Source organism: Gopherus evgoodei, chromosome 8 (genome assembly GCF_007399415.2).
Source record: "Gopherus evgoodei ecotype Sinaloan lineage chromosome 8, rGopEvg1_v1.p, whole genome shotgun sequence".
Taxonomy (NCBI): Eukaryota; Metazoa; Chordata; order Testudines; family Testudinidae; genus Gopherus; species Gopherus evgoodei.
In genome coordinates this window covers 52753747-52766518 of record NC_044329.1, presented here as the reverse complement: position 1 = coordinate 52766518, position 12772 = coordinate 52753747, and the positions used below count along the sequence as shown (strand labels likewise).

Sequence of the window (12772 nt, the reverse complement as noted above, 5' to 3'; positions counted from 1 at the left end):
ATACAACATAGGTCTGAGAGTTTAACATGCGCACTAGTGATCTTGCATCTGCTTACGAAGGACTGGGAAAAAAGGAGCAGAAAGAGGGAGGAAGGCTGGCCTTGTAGTTAAGATACTGAATTAGAGAGAAAATGTCTAACAAAAGCATCACTGCAGAAATATACCACCTAAAAAGCATCTATTTGCACAAGCTGAGCTGTGGAGGGAAGGTGGGTTCTCTCATCTTTTCACAGCACAGGGTTCCCCATAGCTAGAGCAACATGCTTTATTTTAAATGAATCACCATGGGAAAAAAAAAAAACTCCAGGCCTCACTAAGATCACTGGGGGTGCACCACTAGAACAGCAGAGAGTCCCCTTCAGGGTATTTCACCCAAAGTCCTCCAGAGAGAAGGAGGCAGAGTTGGGGTGCAATGCACTGTGCTCATCTCCAGCCAGCAGAACTAACCAAACCTGTGGCTTCTCTGACTTGCGCTGGGGTTCAGCCCCTGGCTGCCCCAGGATTGGGGGATATGCTAAAGTAGCCAAAGGCCACCTTTAACCCCTCCCAGGTTTATATTTCACAGGAGGAAGGTTTGTGAACACCAATCAGTTTTGTGAACGCAAAGAGAGCTTGATAGATTTGCAAAAGCCTTCCACTGCCCGTAGTCTGTCCAGGCGCAAGGAAGGGGAAGCCCCTTAACATCTGAGTTAGTGCATTTGCCAGATTTAACAGGCAGAGTGCATGGAAAAATAAAGTCTGCATAGTTTATAATTGGGTATGTAAGTTACTGTGTCCCACTGATTCCAGATGCTTTATAAGTATAATTAACTAATCAGTAAACTCTTAAGTAAACATGTGTAAACCAAAGCTTTAATCACACATCAACAGTTGCTAATCCAGGAAATTACTCCCACTGAGCTCAATGGGCTTTGAATCAGGCCCTCACTGTATTTGTTAATGCAGATGTTAATAAGGGACCATCTTTTTCTTCTGGGTTTGTTTCAGTGCCCAACACAAGAAGTACTGGGCCAGGACTTGCTACAGCAATGCACACAAATAGTCAGAATACAACCCTGAAACTCACTCTAGTTACACAGAATTAATTGCTGAGAAAGCCTTGATTTGCAAATGCCGTCTCAGTCCCACATGCCTATCGTCATGCATGACAATAATGGACTGTACTTCTGTCTGGCCCCTCCCAGTGCCAGAAACCCTGACAGTCCTTGACAAAGGTGTGTGCAGTAATCACTTCATCGGTTATGGGGCAGGGGGGGAAATGACAACCATTTCACAGTGCACAGCAGCACTGCCCCACAGCTCAGAAGAGCCAGGGAAGAAGAAAGCTGCATCCAGTTAAAACTGAAAAGGGAGATTAGATAATCAAAGGTAATAACCTGATCTGGAATTGGGCCAAGCTCGTGGGAGTGCACAAACACTGGCTCAGAATCTCTAATAACCATAACCAGCCGGGCCTCAGTGTGTTTCCCTCCAAAAGACATTGCAGCACCCTCGGGAGGGTATTGGCTCAGTACAGAGATCAGTGCCCCCGTCTCACCAACACCATCTCCTGCAGACGAGAAAGTGTTTCCAACTGCAATGTAATTACCTGATTGAAATTTGCCAGGACACTTGGGTTAACGTCTCTGTCCCCACAGAAAATCACCACAAGCTCTTTCGTGCCCACGAGCAGTCAAGACCGAGGTTTTATCCCTCATTTCAAGACAGCTACTCCAGCAGCACAGTGTGCTCATGGTAGAGCATCAGCTAATTCCAGTTTAAGGCCCTGATTCTGCAACACTCACACAGATGTTTAACTTTAAGCCAGTGTAGAGCCCCACTGAAGTCACTGACAGGGCTCACATGTTTATAGTTAAGCACTTGCCTAAGAAAGAAGAGAGACAAGCACCATCTGTGGAATCACCACTAGCACTCTGGGAGAAACCTTTGAGGTCTGTTGCTGAGTACAGAGCCAGTACAACTGTGCTTAGTCTGTAAGGCTGGATGGCAGGACTCCTATTCATGTGCGCATGCGAGCACAATGGAAATTTACAGCTTTTCCCCATCAGTTTCCCCACAAACAGGTAAACTTCATTTTTACACAGTGATGTGTGTGAACACTAGGAAAGGTCGATGAATTGTACACACACAGGCAACCAAGCTAATTTGCAAAGCCAGTGTGCAAACATCTCTCTGTCCCCAGTGGGTCTACTATGGTAAGCAGCAGTAGAAGAGATGAAGCTTAAAGGATTAAAGGAACATGGGAAAAGCTTTTGAGACAGATGAGCTTCGGACTTACTTTCTGGGTTTGCTCTCCATGCTCTCTGCCACGTGGTATCCAGGTTTACACTTATAGCGGCAGACAGAACCCACGTCATGGTTCCCTTGCAGGCACCGGGGCACCAGCAGCTTGGCATTGGCAACCACGTGAGGTGCATCACATTCCAGTTTGCAGTAAGCTTCTGGGAGTGACCAGAGCCCATCCTCCAGGCAGGTCAGCCATTGACTCAGTCCTGACTCCATGAGAGAGAAGCAGAGCATGCTCAGAACACAGGAGAATTCTAGCAGGACTCCCTGAAGCAGACACAACCCCTACGGGCATGGAAATCAGCAAGAGCTGCTCTTATACAGTCAGATGGCATTGCCAATGAAGTCAATGGAAAGAAACTCATTGACTTCACTTGACATTAGGTCAGGCCCTTACTGAAACTGACCGGTTGAGCACAGTAGGAAGTCATTGCAACAACTCCTAGAGGAGGAGGGACACCTCTATAAAGAAATTTGACAAGCTCTTTAAACTTCCTTCACATCCTCCTTAAAACTCCCCTCTGCTGTGAGCAATGGCTCAGCAATGGCTAGATAGCTAGTTTATCATGCCAGTCGCAATCACCTTGTTTCCTCATGTGTTCCCTGTCTGTTTGTTGTAGCTACCTGTTGTAACTTGTCTTAAACTGGCAGCTCTGTGGGACACAGGCCATCAATTTGTTACAGTGCCTCATGCAATGGAGCCATGATCCCTAACTGGGGCCCCTAAGTGCTATGCAATAAATACATCATCATCATCATCAACAACAATGATAATAATAATTTCTATCATTCTCCTTAGGGGCTGTGTCAGTGCTTAGCTGTCACCACAACTGGTACCTCAGAAACTCCAGAAATAAATGAATAGGAACAGTCAGACACGCGATAGGAAATGTAGCATCATCTTCCAAGACATTTTTACGCCCTCATATCTGGTTCCTGTACTGGACAAAATGGAGCCCACCCAGCCTGAAGAAGTGAGCAGAAGTCTGTTCTGGCTGGCATGGTATTCTCACAACTCTTAGCTAAGCTTAAGATGCTGCACTGGTGGCCTCTCCGATCCATGCTGGTGTTCCCGGAGGGCCTGCGTCCCAAGGCTTTTCCTTACTTTGGATCTCCTGAAAGGTAGTGCCCAGGACTGATGCCACATAGATGATACAATCTATCTTTAGTATTTATTTTTGTTCACGCTGGGATCTGCAGGCATGCTCACTGACAGGAAAATCAGATTCACTGACTGTGGTTTGTATCTTCGATAAAAAGAGGAACAATTTTCCTATATTTCAGCTATAAATGTCTCGCTAAATAGGACACACATTAAAATGATTTATTGTAGGTGATGCTAGAATGAATAAGCTAGTGGAAACTCACACAAAGCCCAGTGCTTGGAACTGTCAGGACAATAATCCCCAAATCCCATCCATCTCTGTCCTGTAGAGACAGTAACAGCAGCTCTCTTTTCTTATCTTGGCTTCAAACCACAAATTAGGGATTGAAGGAGGTGGTGGGCAGGAAGAAACATATGGAGTCATAATGCCATAGACTGCAGTAGTGGCCTCTGTGGCTACAAAGACCCTGTGCTTCCAGGAGTCTAGTGCTACATACATACACATGCCCCTCAGCCATGTGCCATCCTTTGATTTCCCATCTGACTGTCCCTAGCAAAGCCCCTCCCCCCCGATCCCAATTTGGCCAGCTGCACTTCTGCTCTACTCCTGGCTTCCCAGATCTATGTAAAGGGACTAACAGAGGCTGCACAATCACATGGGAGGGGACATTCCCATAGCTTGAAGTGGCACGCCACAAGTGGCCATGGGGATTGCCATTAGAACTGGGAGGGAAGGAGACAGATAAAGCACATCTTCCCAGGTGGCCTCAGAAGACTTAAAGCCTGCTTGGCTGGCACAGTCAGAACAACACTGATAGGGATGGAGAGGCAAAGCTCAGCTCTGAATGGAACAAGGATGGACACTTGTGGCATCCCGTACCTTGAAGCTTAGCAGGCTGATGCAGGTGAAGGAGCAGCGCTCCAGGAACGTGGTCCCGGGTGGGCAGGAGAACTCAGCATAGTACACATTGGACTGGTCAGGAACTCTGCAGTCCACGGGGTTTGCAGGTCACGGATCGTCCCACCTCCCGGAGTTTGCATGACAGCAGAAACTCTTTCTAAGAAGAAAACATGCCTGCTTCTGATTTTTACGAATGAGTTGTAGTCTAAAGGTAGGTCTACGTGGCACAGATCTTATGGTGGCATGTAGCGTACATACACTGCATGCTCCCCCAGCATGGGTATCAAAAAACAGTGTAGACAGTGAAGCACAGCTTCAGTGAGGAGAGTGAAGATAAGCCTGAACCTTATTAGTATGAACCCTACATGGTTCTACATACCCATCTACACTGCCGTTTTTAGCAGTTTAATGTCCCTTTGCCTCCCTGCTTCAGGGAAAGATTCCAGCAGCTCCCCACAGCTGGAGCCTTTCACTGATGTGCGTGCCTACACATTGCAGCATGGACACAGCTTGCTTGTCACTGCAGTGTGTAGCGACCTGTACCCTACACACCACCACCATTAGTGTGCAGCATAGACACAGCCTAGAAGTTACTACAGTGGCAAAAAGGCTGGCCTGGGTTTTCAAAGAATAGCAGTGTCCCTCCCTTTCTTCCTCCACTGGGACACCATGCTCAAACCATCCCTTGTCCTGCACAAGGCATGTGCTCATGTTGCCGTTTCTGGGAGCACAATGCATGTGTGGCTCCTTGCTGCACAGTGGGGCCTTTGTGGTAACGCAAAGGTCATCTACATTAGAGATGTTTGCCATCAGTTAGTAGTGTGGCAAACTTCGCAAAACACATGGTTAGCACACAGCTCCTAAGCCAGGCTGTAATATGTTAGAAAATGTGACTTGGTCTTTCCTACGCAGCAAAACAGAGCCCTATTTTAACTATATCGGAGGACAGCCATATTGTAAGTGGGTCTTCCAAGCTTATTTTTCTATTCTATATAGACCCACAGACACCTGGGGATTTGGATTACTGGATAACCAGATAAATAAACATAGTTAAGGACATTGCCTTTACACAACAGAAGAATCATCTGAGACTCTGGTTACGATCTATCAATTATATTATAACCCTGATCACGATCAGGTTCGAAATGTGGTACACCCATGTGTGTGTGTGTAGTCAAAAATGTTACAACCTGGCTGCAAAACTCACTGATAGCTGCAAAACAAACAGGCCCTGACATATGTAGCCAGTTCAGGGGCATTGTTAAATTGTAGCTCAGCATGTGCACAATGCAAGATGGAGTCACATTTTAAACAATGTTTTTTTCTATAGTGTAGAAATTGCAATGCAATGTCTATCACTGTGACGGAGGACATTTGAAAATGCATTGCACCAGTTTTAAAGCCAACCCAATAATCCTTTGCCCCTTGCTGGATGGGATAGCAACTTGGTTTTTCCCAGAATGCACTGAAATAATCCAGTTGTGTGGCACATGGGTTACCATCTAAAAATGTGAGGATATGGTGAGCTGCATTAGCTATAACCATAACCTTGGCTATATGAAGCACCAATTTCTTCTGCAGCATAGACGAGGGCCTACATGGAGCAGCATAGGACAGTGACACTTACCTGCCTAGCCGCATTGGGAAATCACAACAGAAGCATTCCCAAGCATCACCGTCTCACCAACTGCTCATCCAATAATAGAGACCCCGCACGTACCACTGCCCTGTGATGAGTTAGAAGAGCAGTGCTAGACTGCAAAACTCACCATAGGCCACCTGCAACAACTCCGATCTGCTGGATCACAGGGCCTGCAGCCCAGCCCCTGCCCATACACTTCCCATTTGACTGCCAAATGTTGAGAACTCCCAACCAGGCAGAATTTATGTTGTGTGGCTTCATTTAGAGACAAAAAGAACATTTTGTTCCTCTTGAGAATGCACCAGTGTGTGTTTATGGGACCTGCTGTCCAGTGGATGCCTGCCTCGACCCACATAGGGATTAGCTGGAAGGCCACATGATTAATAAAATTTAGGAGAGATAGGGGCCAAGCAGCCCGTCTAGATTCATCCATCTGCCTGATTAATCTTCATACTCTAATAGTTCTCTAAGTGCCCATCTAACTAGTACTGAAGGGAAACACATTCACAGTTGCATTGTCCTTCCAGACATGAACTGCTTCTAGCCTCAGGAAAAAGGTCTCCTAAACTCTCCTTATACTCACATCTAATCTTCACCTCACTTCACACTATGCTCTCTGGTCCGGCACTGGAGAGAGCACCACCTGACAGACTCAAGTCCAGCAGTCCATACTTATTGGTACCAGCAAATGCAGTATGGATTGTGCCCAGCGCCCTGCCAAAGGGACTCTACCACCTCGACTTGCAAGGATCATTTCTAGGCAGTTCAATGTCCAGGCCCTTCAGTCCTTGGTCTTTCCAGCTAACAAGGGAGCTAGCAATAGTGGTGGCTTAAAACACAGATCCTTGCCTGCTTGGAACTAGGCCAAATTCATGTCACACAGACTAGTACCAAGTGACCAACAGAGTAACGAAGGCTCCACGTCCTAGTACCTCGCTCCTCATCCAGATTCCTTCAAACGCCTCTCTCTAACCTACTTCTTCTGATCAAAACACGAACATTACCTTACCCTTTAAACAGTGACAACACTCTGGAGACACCTGTCATCTAATCTCTCCCTCCGGAACTGTCATGGACTCATGTCATCTGTTCCTCTGGTATGCCACCCAGAATACTCTCTGGGACTTCGTGCACTGCCACAACCATCACCTCCATGTGGTGTTCAGTTCCCTGCTGGATAATATGCTTGTCTACAGATTGAATTTGCAAATGCGGTATGTGGCAATTTCATTCATCAGGACTGGCCCTCTGGGGTGCAGAGAGCAGCATATTGCGATACAAGAGGTTGGCTGCTCATCAGCCGCCTCTGTGCTAGTGCGACTGGGAAAGCTGGAGGGTGTGGCATAGGACTGACCCACAGATTGCTGGATAAATTCAGAAAATGAGTTGAGGCATTGGGCAAGAGAGAGTTTAGCTGGGCTGAATTAATCTCTGATGTACTTCCACTGACTTTAATGGAGTTCCATCAGAGATACCTTGAGTCTGAGGGCTTGTCTACATGGGGACATCCAGGAAAATTAATCTGAATTAAGGAAAAGTGTGAATTTGAAGTGGATTATTTAAACTTCACTAAACCCTGTGCAGACACTGTCAATCAGAATTAAAGTGACCTTAATTTGGTTTAATTCACTTTGAAGACTGAGGAGCCTTTAATTCTGAATTTTGGTGTTCACACAGGGATTTCATGTGATTGAACTAATCCACTTCAAATTCACACCTGTTAATCTGAATTAACTTCCCTGGATGTCCCTGTGCAGACAACCCTAAGAGAGAGCATGAGGTATAACTTGCTGGGTAAGGGTATGCTAGAGGGAAAGCAGCTAATAGGGAAGGCAGAGGAAGGTGTACATTCAGGTAGCTCCCCTAACACACTGCTTTTAATGTACAACTTTGTGTATCCCTTTTCAACCCCTCATTGTGCAAATGACACCAAGTTAGATATGCTTTCCCTCTGGAAGACTCCCTTATGCCCACTTACTGATGTCAGATTTGCACACTGTGATGAAGCGTGGAATTTTCATGATATTTTGTATGACTATTGTGTGTGCCTCAGTTTACTCCTAGTGCTGCATATTTAACAAGGAGGTAGGGAAAGGGTGTTTGCTCTTTGCAGAGACACAGAGATCCAAATATGACTAGCACAACTTGCAGCAGGAAAGGCAGACCACGGGGAGCAGCCGGGTAACCGTGGCTGCCTTCTTCCCTTCTGGTTCACCTCAGCCCCACACCCACAAAAGAGACTACTACCAGGGGAGAAGTGGATGAAGGGGCATCTCTCTTCTGCATTCCAGAAGAAATCAAATTGAGGAGTGATCCTGTACCCATGACAGATGTGCTCCCTTAATGAAAGTGTTCCTGTTTTTGGAACCCAGAAGAGAGAGTCCCAGGAAAACTTCTCTCCTCACCATCCCCAGGCAGGGCCGGTGCTACCATTTAGGCGAACTAGGTGGTTGCCTAGGGTGCCAAAAAGCAGTACCCCCCAAAAAATATTTTAAAGCCATTTCAGCGGCCCACTGTGCTGGGAGGGAGAGGGAATCTGAGCCACCGCCAGCAGCCCAGAGGATCCCCTGGGTCAGCATGCGGCTGGCTGCCCGGGGGGGTTCCACCGCGCAGTCACTGCTTCACTTCTCCTGCTCTCAGGCTTGCTGCGCCAATCAGCTGTTTGGCACCGCAAGCCTGGGAGGAGAATTAGAGCAGGGGTGGTGTGCTCAGGGAGGACGCAGAGCAGAGGTGAGCTGGGGTGGGGAAGTACCGCATGGCTTCCAGGCCAGGGGGTGGGGAGCTGCCGCGGGGTGCCTCAGGGCAGGGGGAGGGGGAGCTGCCACAGGCTCCTCACCTCTGCTCTGGGTCCTCCCCAATGCGCTGCCCCCGCTCTAATTCTCCTGCCACCCAGGCTTGCGGCGCCTATCAGCTGTTTGACACCGCAAACCTAGGACGAGGAATTAGAGTGGGGGCAGCGTGCTCGGGGAGGACGCAGAGCAGAGGTGAGCTGGGATGGGGAGATACCGCACGGCTCCCTGGGCCAGGAGGTGGGGAGCTGCTGCGGAGGGAGTGCCTCAAGGCGCGGGGGGGGAGCTGCCGCAGGGGGAGGCTGCCATGGGAGGGAGGCATCTCAGGGTAGAGGGGGAGCGGGGAGCTGCTACAGGGCTGGGGGGGCACAAGGTGGAAGTTTCGCCTAGGGCATGAAACTTCCTTGCACCGGCCCTGTCCCCAGGAATATCTTTATACCCTGGGGAATCTCTCTTCACTTCACAATGACATCCTTCAGTTTGGCTTGACTGGGAGCCCTGCTACCAAATAGGCCCCAGACTGACTGAGCAGTAGGTGGCACAGGTCAGGACTGAGGTGCATTAGCAGGGCTGAGAGGGGCCCAAGTCTGGAACAGCAGTGTGCCACGGACTGGGACTGAAGGGCACTGGTCTTGCTGAGGGTGGTGGTCCTGCACTGCAATAAAGCAAAGAGCGCTGTGGGTCAGGACTGAGGTGCATTGGCAGAGCTGGGGATGCTCCCAGGCAAGCTGGACGGAGCTGGGTAGCAGCCTGTCTCAGCTAGCAGTCACTCAGTCAGGTTGCATGGTTATTTCCACCAGAACTCACCTCCCTGGGGCTCAGACCCTTCCCGTTGCTGGTCTGGAGGACAAATCCCTTCTCACATACAACAGTGCATTTCATGTGTCCTGGGCCACCGGACGTGCAGTTCACAAAGGCATGGTCGAGCTGCAGTGGCATGCAGCTGCCCTGCTCCCCACAGGTCCAGTGGGCACAGCTGTAGAGGAGACAAAGGTGGGAGAAGAGAATCAAAGGCAGCTCCCCATGGTGGGGAACCAGCACTTCTGCAGCAGGAGGAGCTCCTTCCTTGTGGCATCACAAGGGAATGCCCCATGCGCCAGTACCCGGCTTGGATGGGTCAGTGCAGTCTGTGTCCAGGCTCCAACGTCCAGCCCAGGATGGGACAATACAGACAACACCGTGGCTGGATCTGGGGTTCTCTCAGATTGGCAGGCTGTAAAGCTCAGCTCATTCTACACCGGCCCCTTTGGTTTCCTAAGGGAGACGCTGGATGGCAGATGGTTAACACATGGAGTTTCTCTGCAGTCTAGTCCTCTATTAATGATCTGCAGAGATGGCAGCACCAATGGAAGGATGGCGTGAGGAGGCTCAAACCACCCCATATCCAACAACTTCTTATTTAGGCATGCACTCATGAAGGTTTGCTCTGGGGAGAAGAGATGTGTTCTTGTGTCAGGAGTTACTGGATCCCAGCATATCCCCCACTCCCCCGGCTCTGCCTTAGTTTAATCTCCACCTGCTCCCAGCACACAAACTCCCACACATTTACAGTTAAGGCCCCGGTCCTATGCTTGGGCGAGAGGCAGTGCTGTCTAGTGGAGAGAGCAGTACAGTGGCAGCCAGGGAACCTAAGTTCTGTTCCCCGCTCTTTCACTGAGCTGCCATGTGCATGACCCTGGACTCTTCACTTCATCCCTCTGTGCTTCTGTTTCTCCTCTCAGCCTTCATCTGTCTGATATTTGGGGTTGTAAGCATTCTGAGACATGGACTGCCTCTCGCTACGGGTATGTGCAGCACCTGGTGTAATGGGGCCCTGATCTCAGTTTTAGCCACTAGGTGCAGTGTGAATCAGACCCTTGAAACTCTGGGGAACAGCATTTTAGTTAATGAGACTGTGCAGGCACCAGAATCAGCCCATGTGAATCCAATCACAGGATCAGGCCCAACGTGGGCATGTTTTTCAAACCAACATTTCCAGGACATTATTGAGCTGTACAACACATAAAAAGAGACAGTCTAGCAAGAGCAGGCTTTGAGTGCAAAAGGTAAAAATGGCAAAAAAAACCCAACAACCATACGACAATTTTAAAAGACCGAAGGTTCCTTTTGCAGGCAAAGGGATTTTTCCGATATTCCCCTCCCCCGAGACTGTCCCTTTAAGAAATGCTGGACCAGATCCTCAGGCGTTGTCAATCAGTGTAGCTCCGCTGACTTCAGTGCTGAATTTAGGCTACTTGAGGATTCGCACCATTTTTTCCCATCAGCTGTCATTAGAAATAATAACTAAGGGCACATCCTGAGATGTGCTGAGCAATTTGCACTTACATGGAGCTGCAGGTGCTCGGCATCTCACAGGCTCAGGACATAAAACAATGCTGCTTGGGGATCTGCTTCCCCACATCTCTGCATCCCTGGAAACTCAGAAAAGCTGTGACAGCTGAGTAGAGATGTACAAACAAGGGGCTTTATGGGGACCTATGGATTGTAAGGAGCCCCAACCCTGCCTGAAAGAATCCCCAGGGACAACGCACAGCCACAAGTGGAGCAGGCGCGTTGCTCCATGTAACACAGCCCCCACACAAGGGATCTCCCCAGACGTTTGGGTTTACTTTACAAATCTGGAAGTTGATGCAAGCCTGATCTCTAAGTCATGTGTTAATGGTCGTCAGATGGAAATGGGGGCAGGGACTAGGCTACCAAGCAAATCCCAGGGGAAATCGCTCATCATTAGCTACACATGTTAAAACAGTACAGTGCTCATCTGTTGCTCACACCAGGGGCGTCTCCAGGCCTCAGCACGCCAAGCGCATGCTTGGGGCAGAAGCCGCGGGGGTGCTCTGCCAGTTGCCGCCGAGGGCGCGGCAGGCTGCTTTCGGAGGCTTGCCTGCGGAGGGTCCGCTGGTCCTGCGGGACCGGCGGACCCTCCGCAGGCAAGCCGCCGAAGGCAGCCTGCCTGCTATGCTTAGGCGGCAAAATGCCTAGAGCCGCCCCTGGCTCACACACAGTCTCCCACGTACTCTCACACCTCCTCCTGAGTGACACAGTGCTCATCTGCACTCACAGGCAGCCTCATGCACTGACAACTACACACATTCTCTGTCACACACACGCTGTCACTCCTATCTCAGAGCGAGCGATACCTGCATCGGGGGAGGGAGATCTGTGTTTTGTATACACTATGACAACCTCTTTGTATAGCTTGTCATGCTATTAAAGGCTTGTGAACTGAGTTAAACATTCATCACTTTCAGACACACAAACATATAGGGGTCTCTTCGAGTCCCAGGCTATCCCGTAACCACTCGAGCAGCCTTCCTCCCCTAGGTCACTCTTGTGTGCAGGCACAACCCCAAAAAACCCCTTATGGAGACCTGAACAAACCCAATACACAGTAGCCAGCTCCTGCAAAGTCTGTGTCAGCAAAGCACTGAGCTGAGGGTTTTGTGTACTGGACACTTATCCACTGCAGCTAAATACATCCTGGACTGAACAGTGTGTGGAAGCTCAGGCCAGGTCTACACTTACAACTCAAGTCAACATAGCTATGGGGCCTCAGGGCTCAACACCCGTTGAGTACTGGAGCTACGCCGACCTAACTCCTGGCATAGGCACAGTTAGGTTGGGTAGAAGAATGCTTCTGTCATCCTAGCTGCCATCACATAGGGAGGTGGTGTTCCTACAGTGATAGGAAAACCCCTTCTGTAGCTATAATCTGTGTCCACACTATGGGGTTACAGCGACACAGCTCTGGAGGCATTGGCTATGCCACTACAATGTCTGTAGCGTAGACATGACCTGAGACACTCTCCCTCATTCCTCTCAGACCATCTTCCCCACTCCCTCATTCCTCTCCAGACCATCTTCCCCACTCCTTCTGTCCCTCTTCTCTCCCCACACGGCCATCTCTGCTTTGACTGCAGGGTCGGCAAGGAAACTGTCAAGTGAGGGTGGTTAAAAAAGGAAATGTGCTAAAAAACTGAATATGGAGTAACTATGGATCAAGGATTTGGGCTTTACCTACTCTCGACAGGAGGTGTCCTTACTACCCA

General features: G+C 49.2%; 1 protein-coding gene across 1 annotated transcript in view; it reads right to left on the bottom strand.

Annotated features, from left to right (window-relative positions):
* PAPPA2 (pappalysin 2) overlaps positions 1-12772 on the bottom strand; it is a 183418-nt gene that overhangs the window by 59939 nt on the left and 110707 nt on the right. Inside the window, 5 exon segments of the mRNA XM_030572563.1 lie at positions 2279-2492; positions 4272-4289; positions 4292-4427; positions 4429-4449; positions 9531-9699. Coding sequence (XP_030428423.1) covers positions 2279-2492; positions 4272-4289; positions 4292-4427; positions 4429-4449; positions 9531-9699 — 558 coding nt within the window.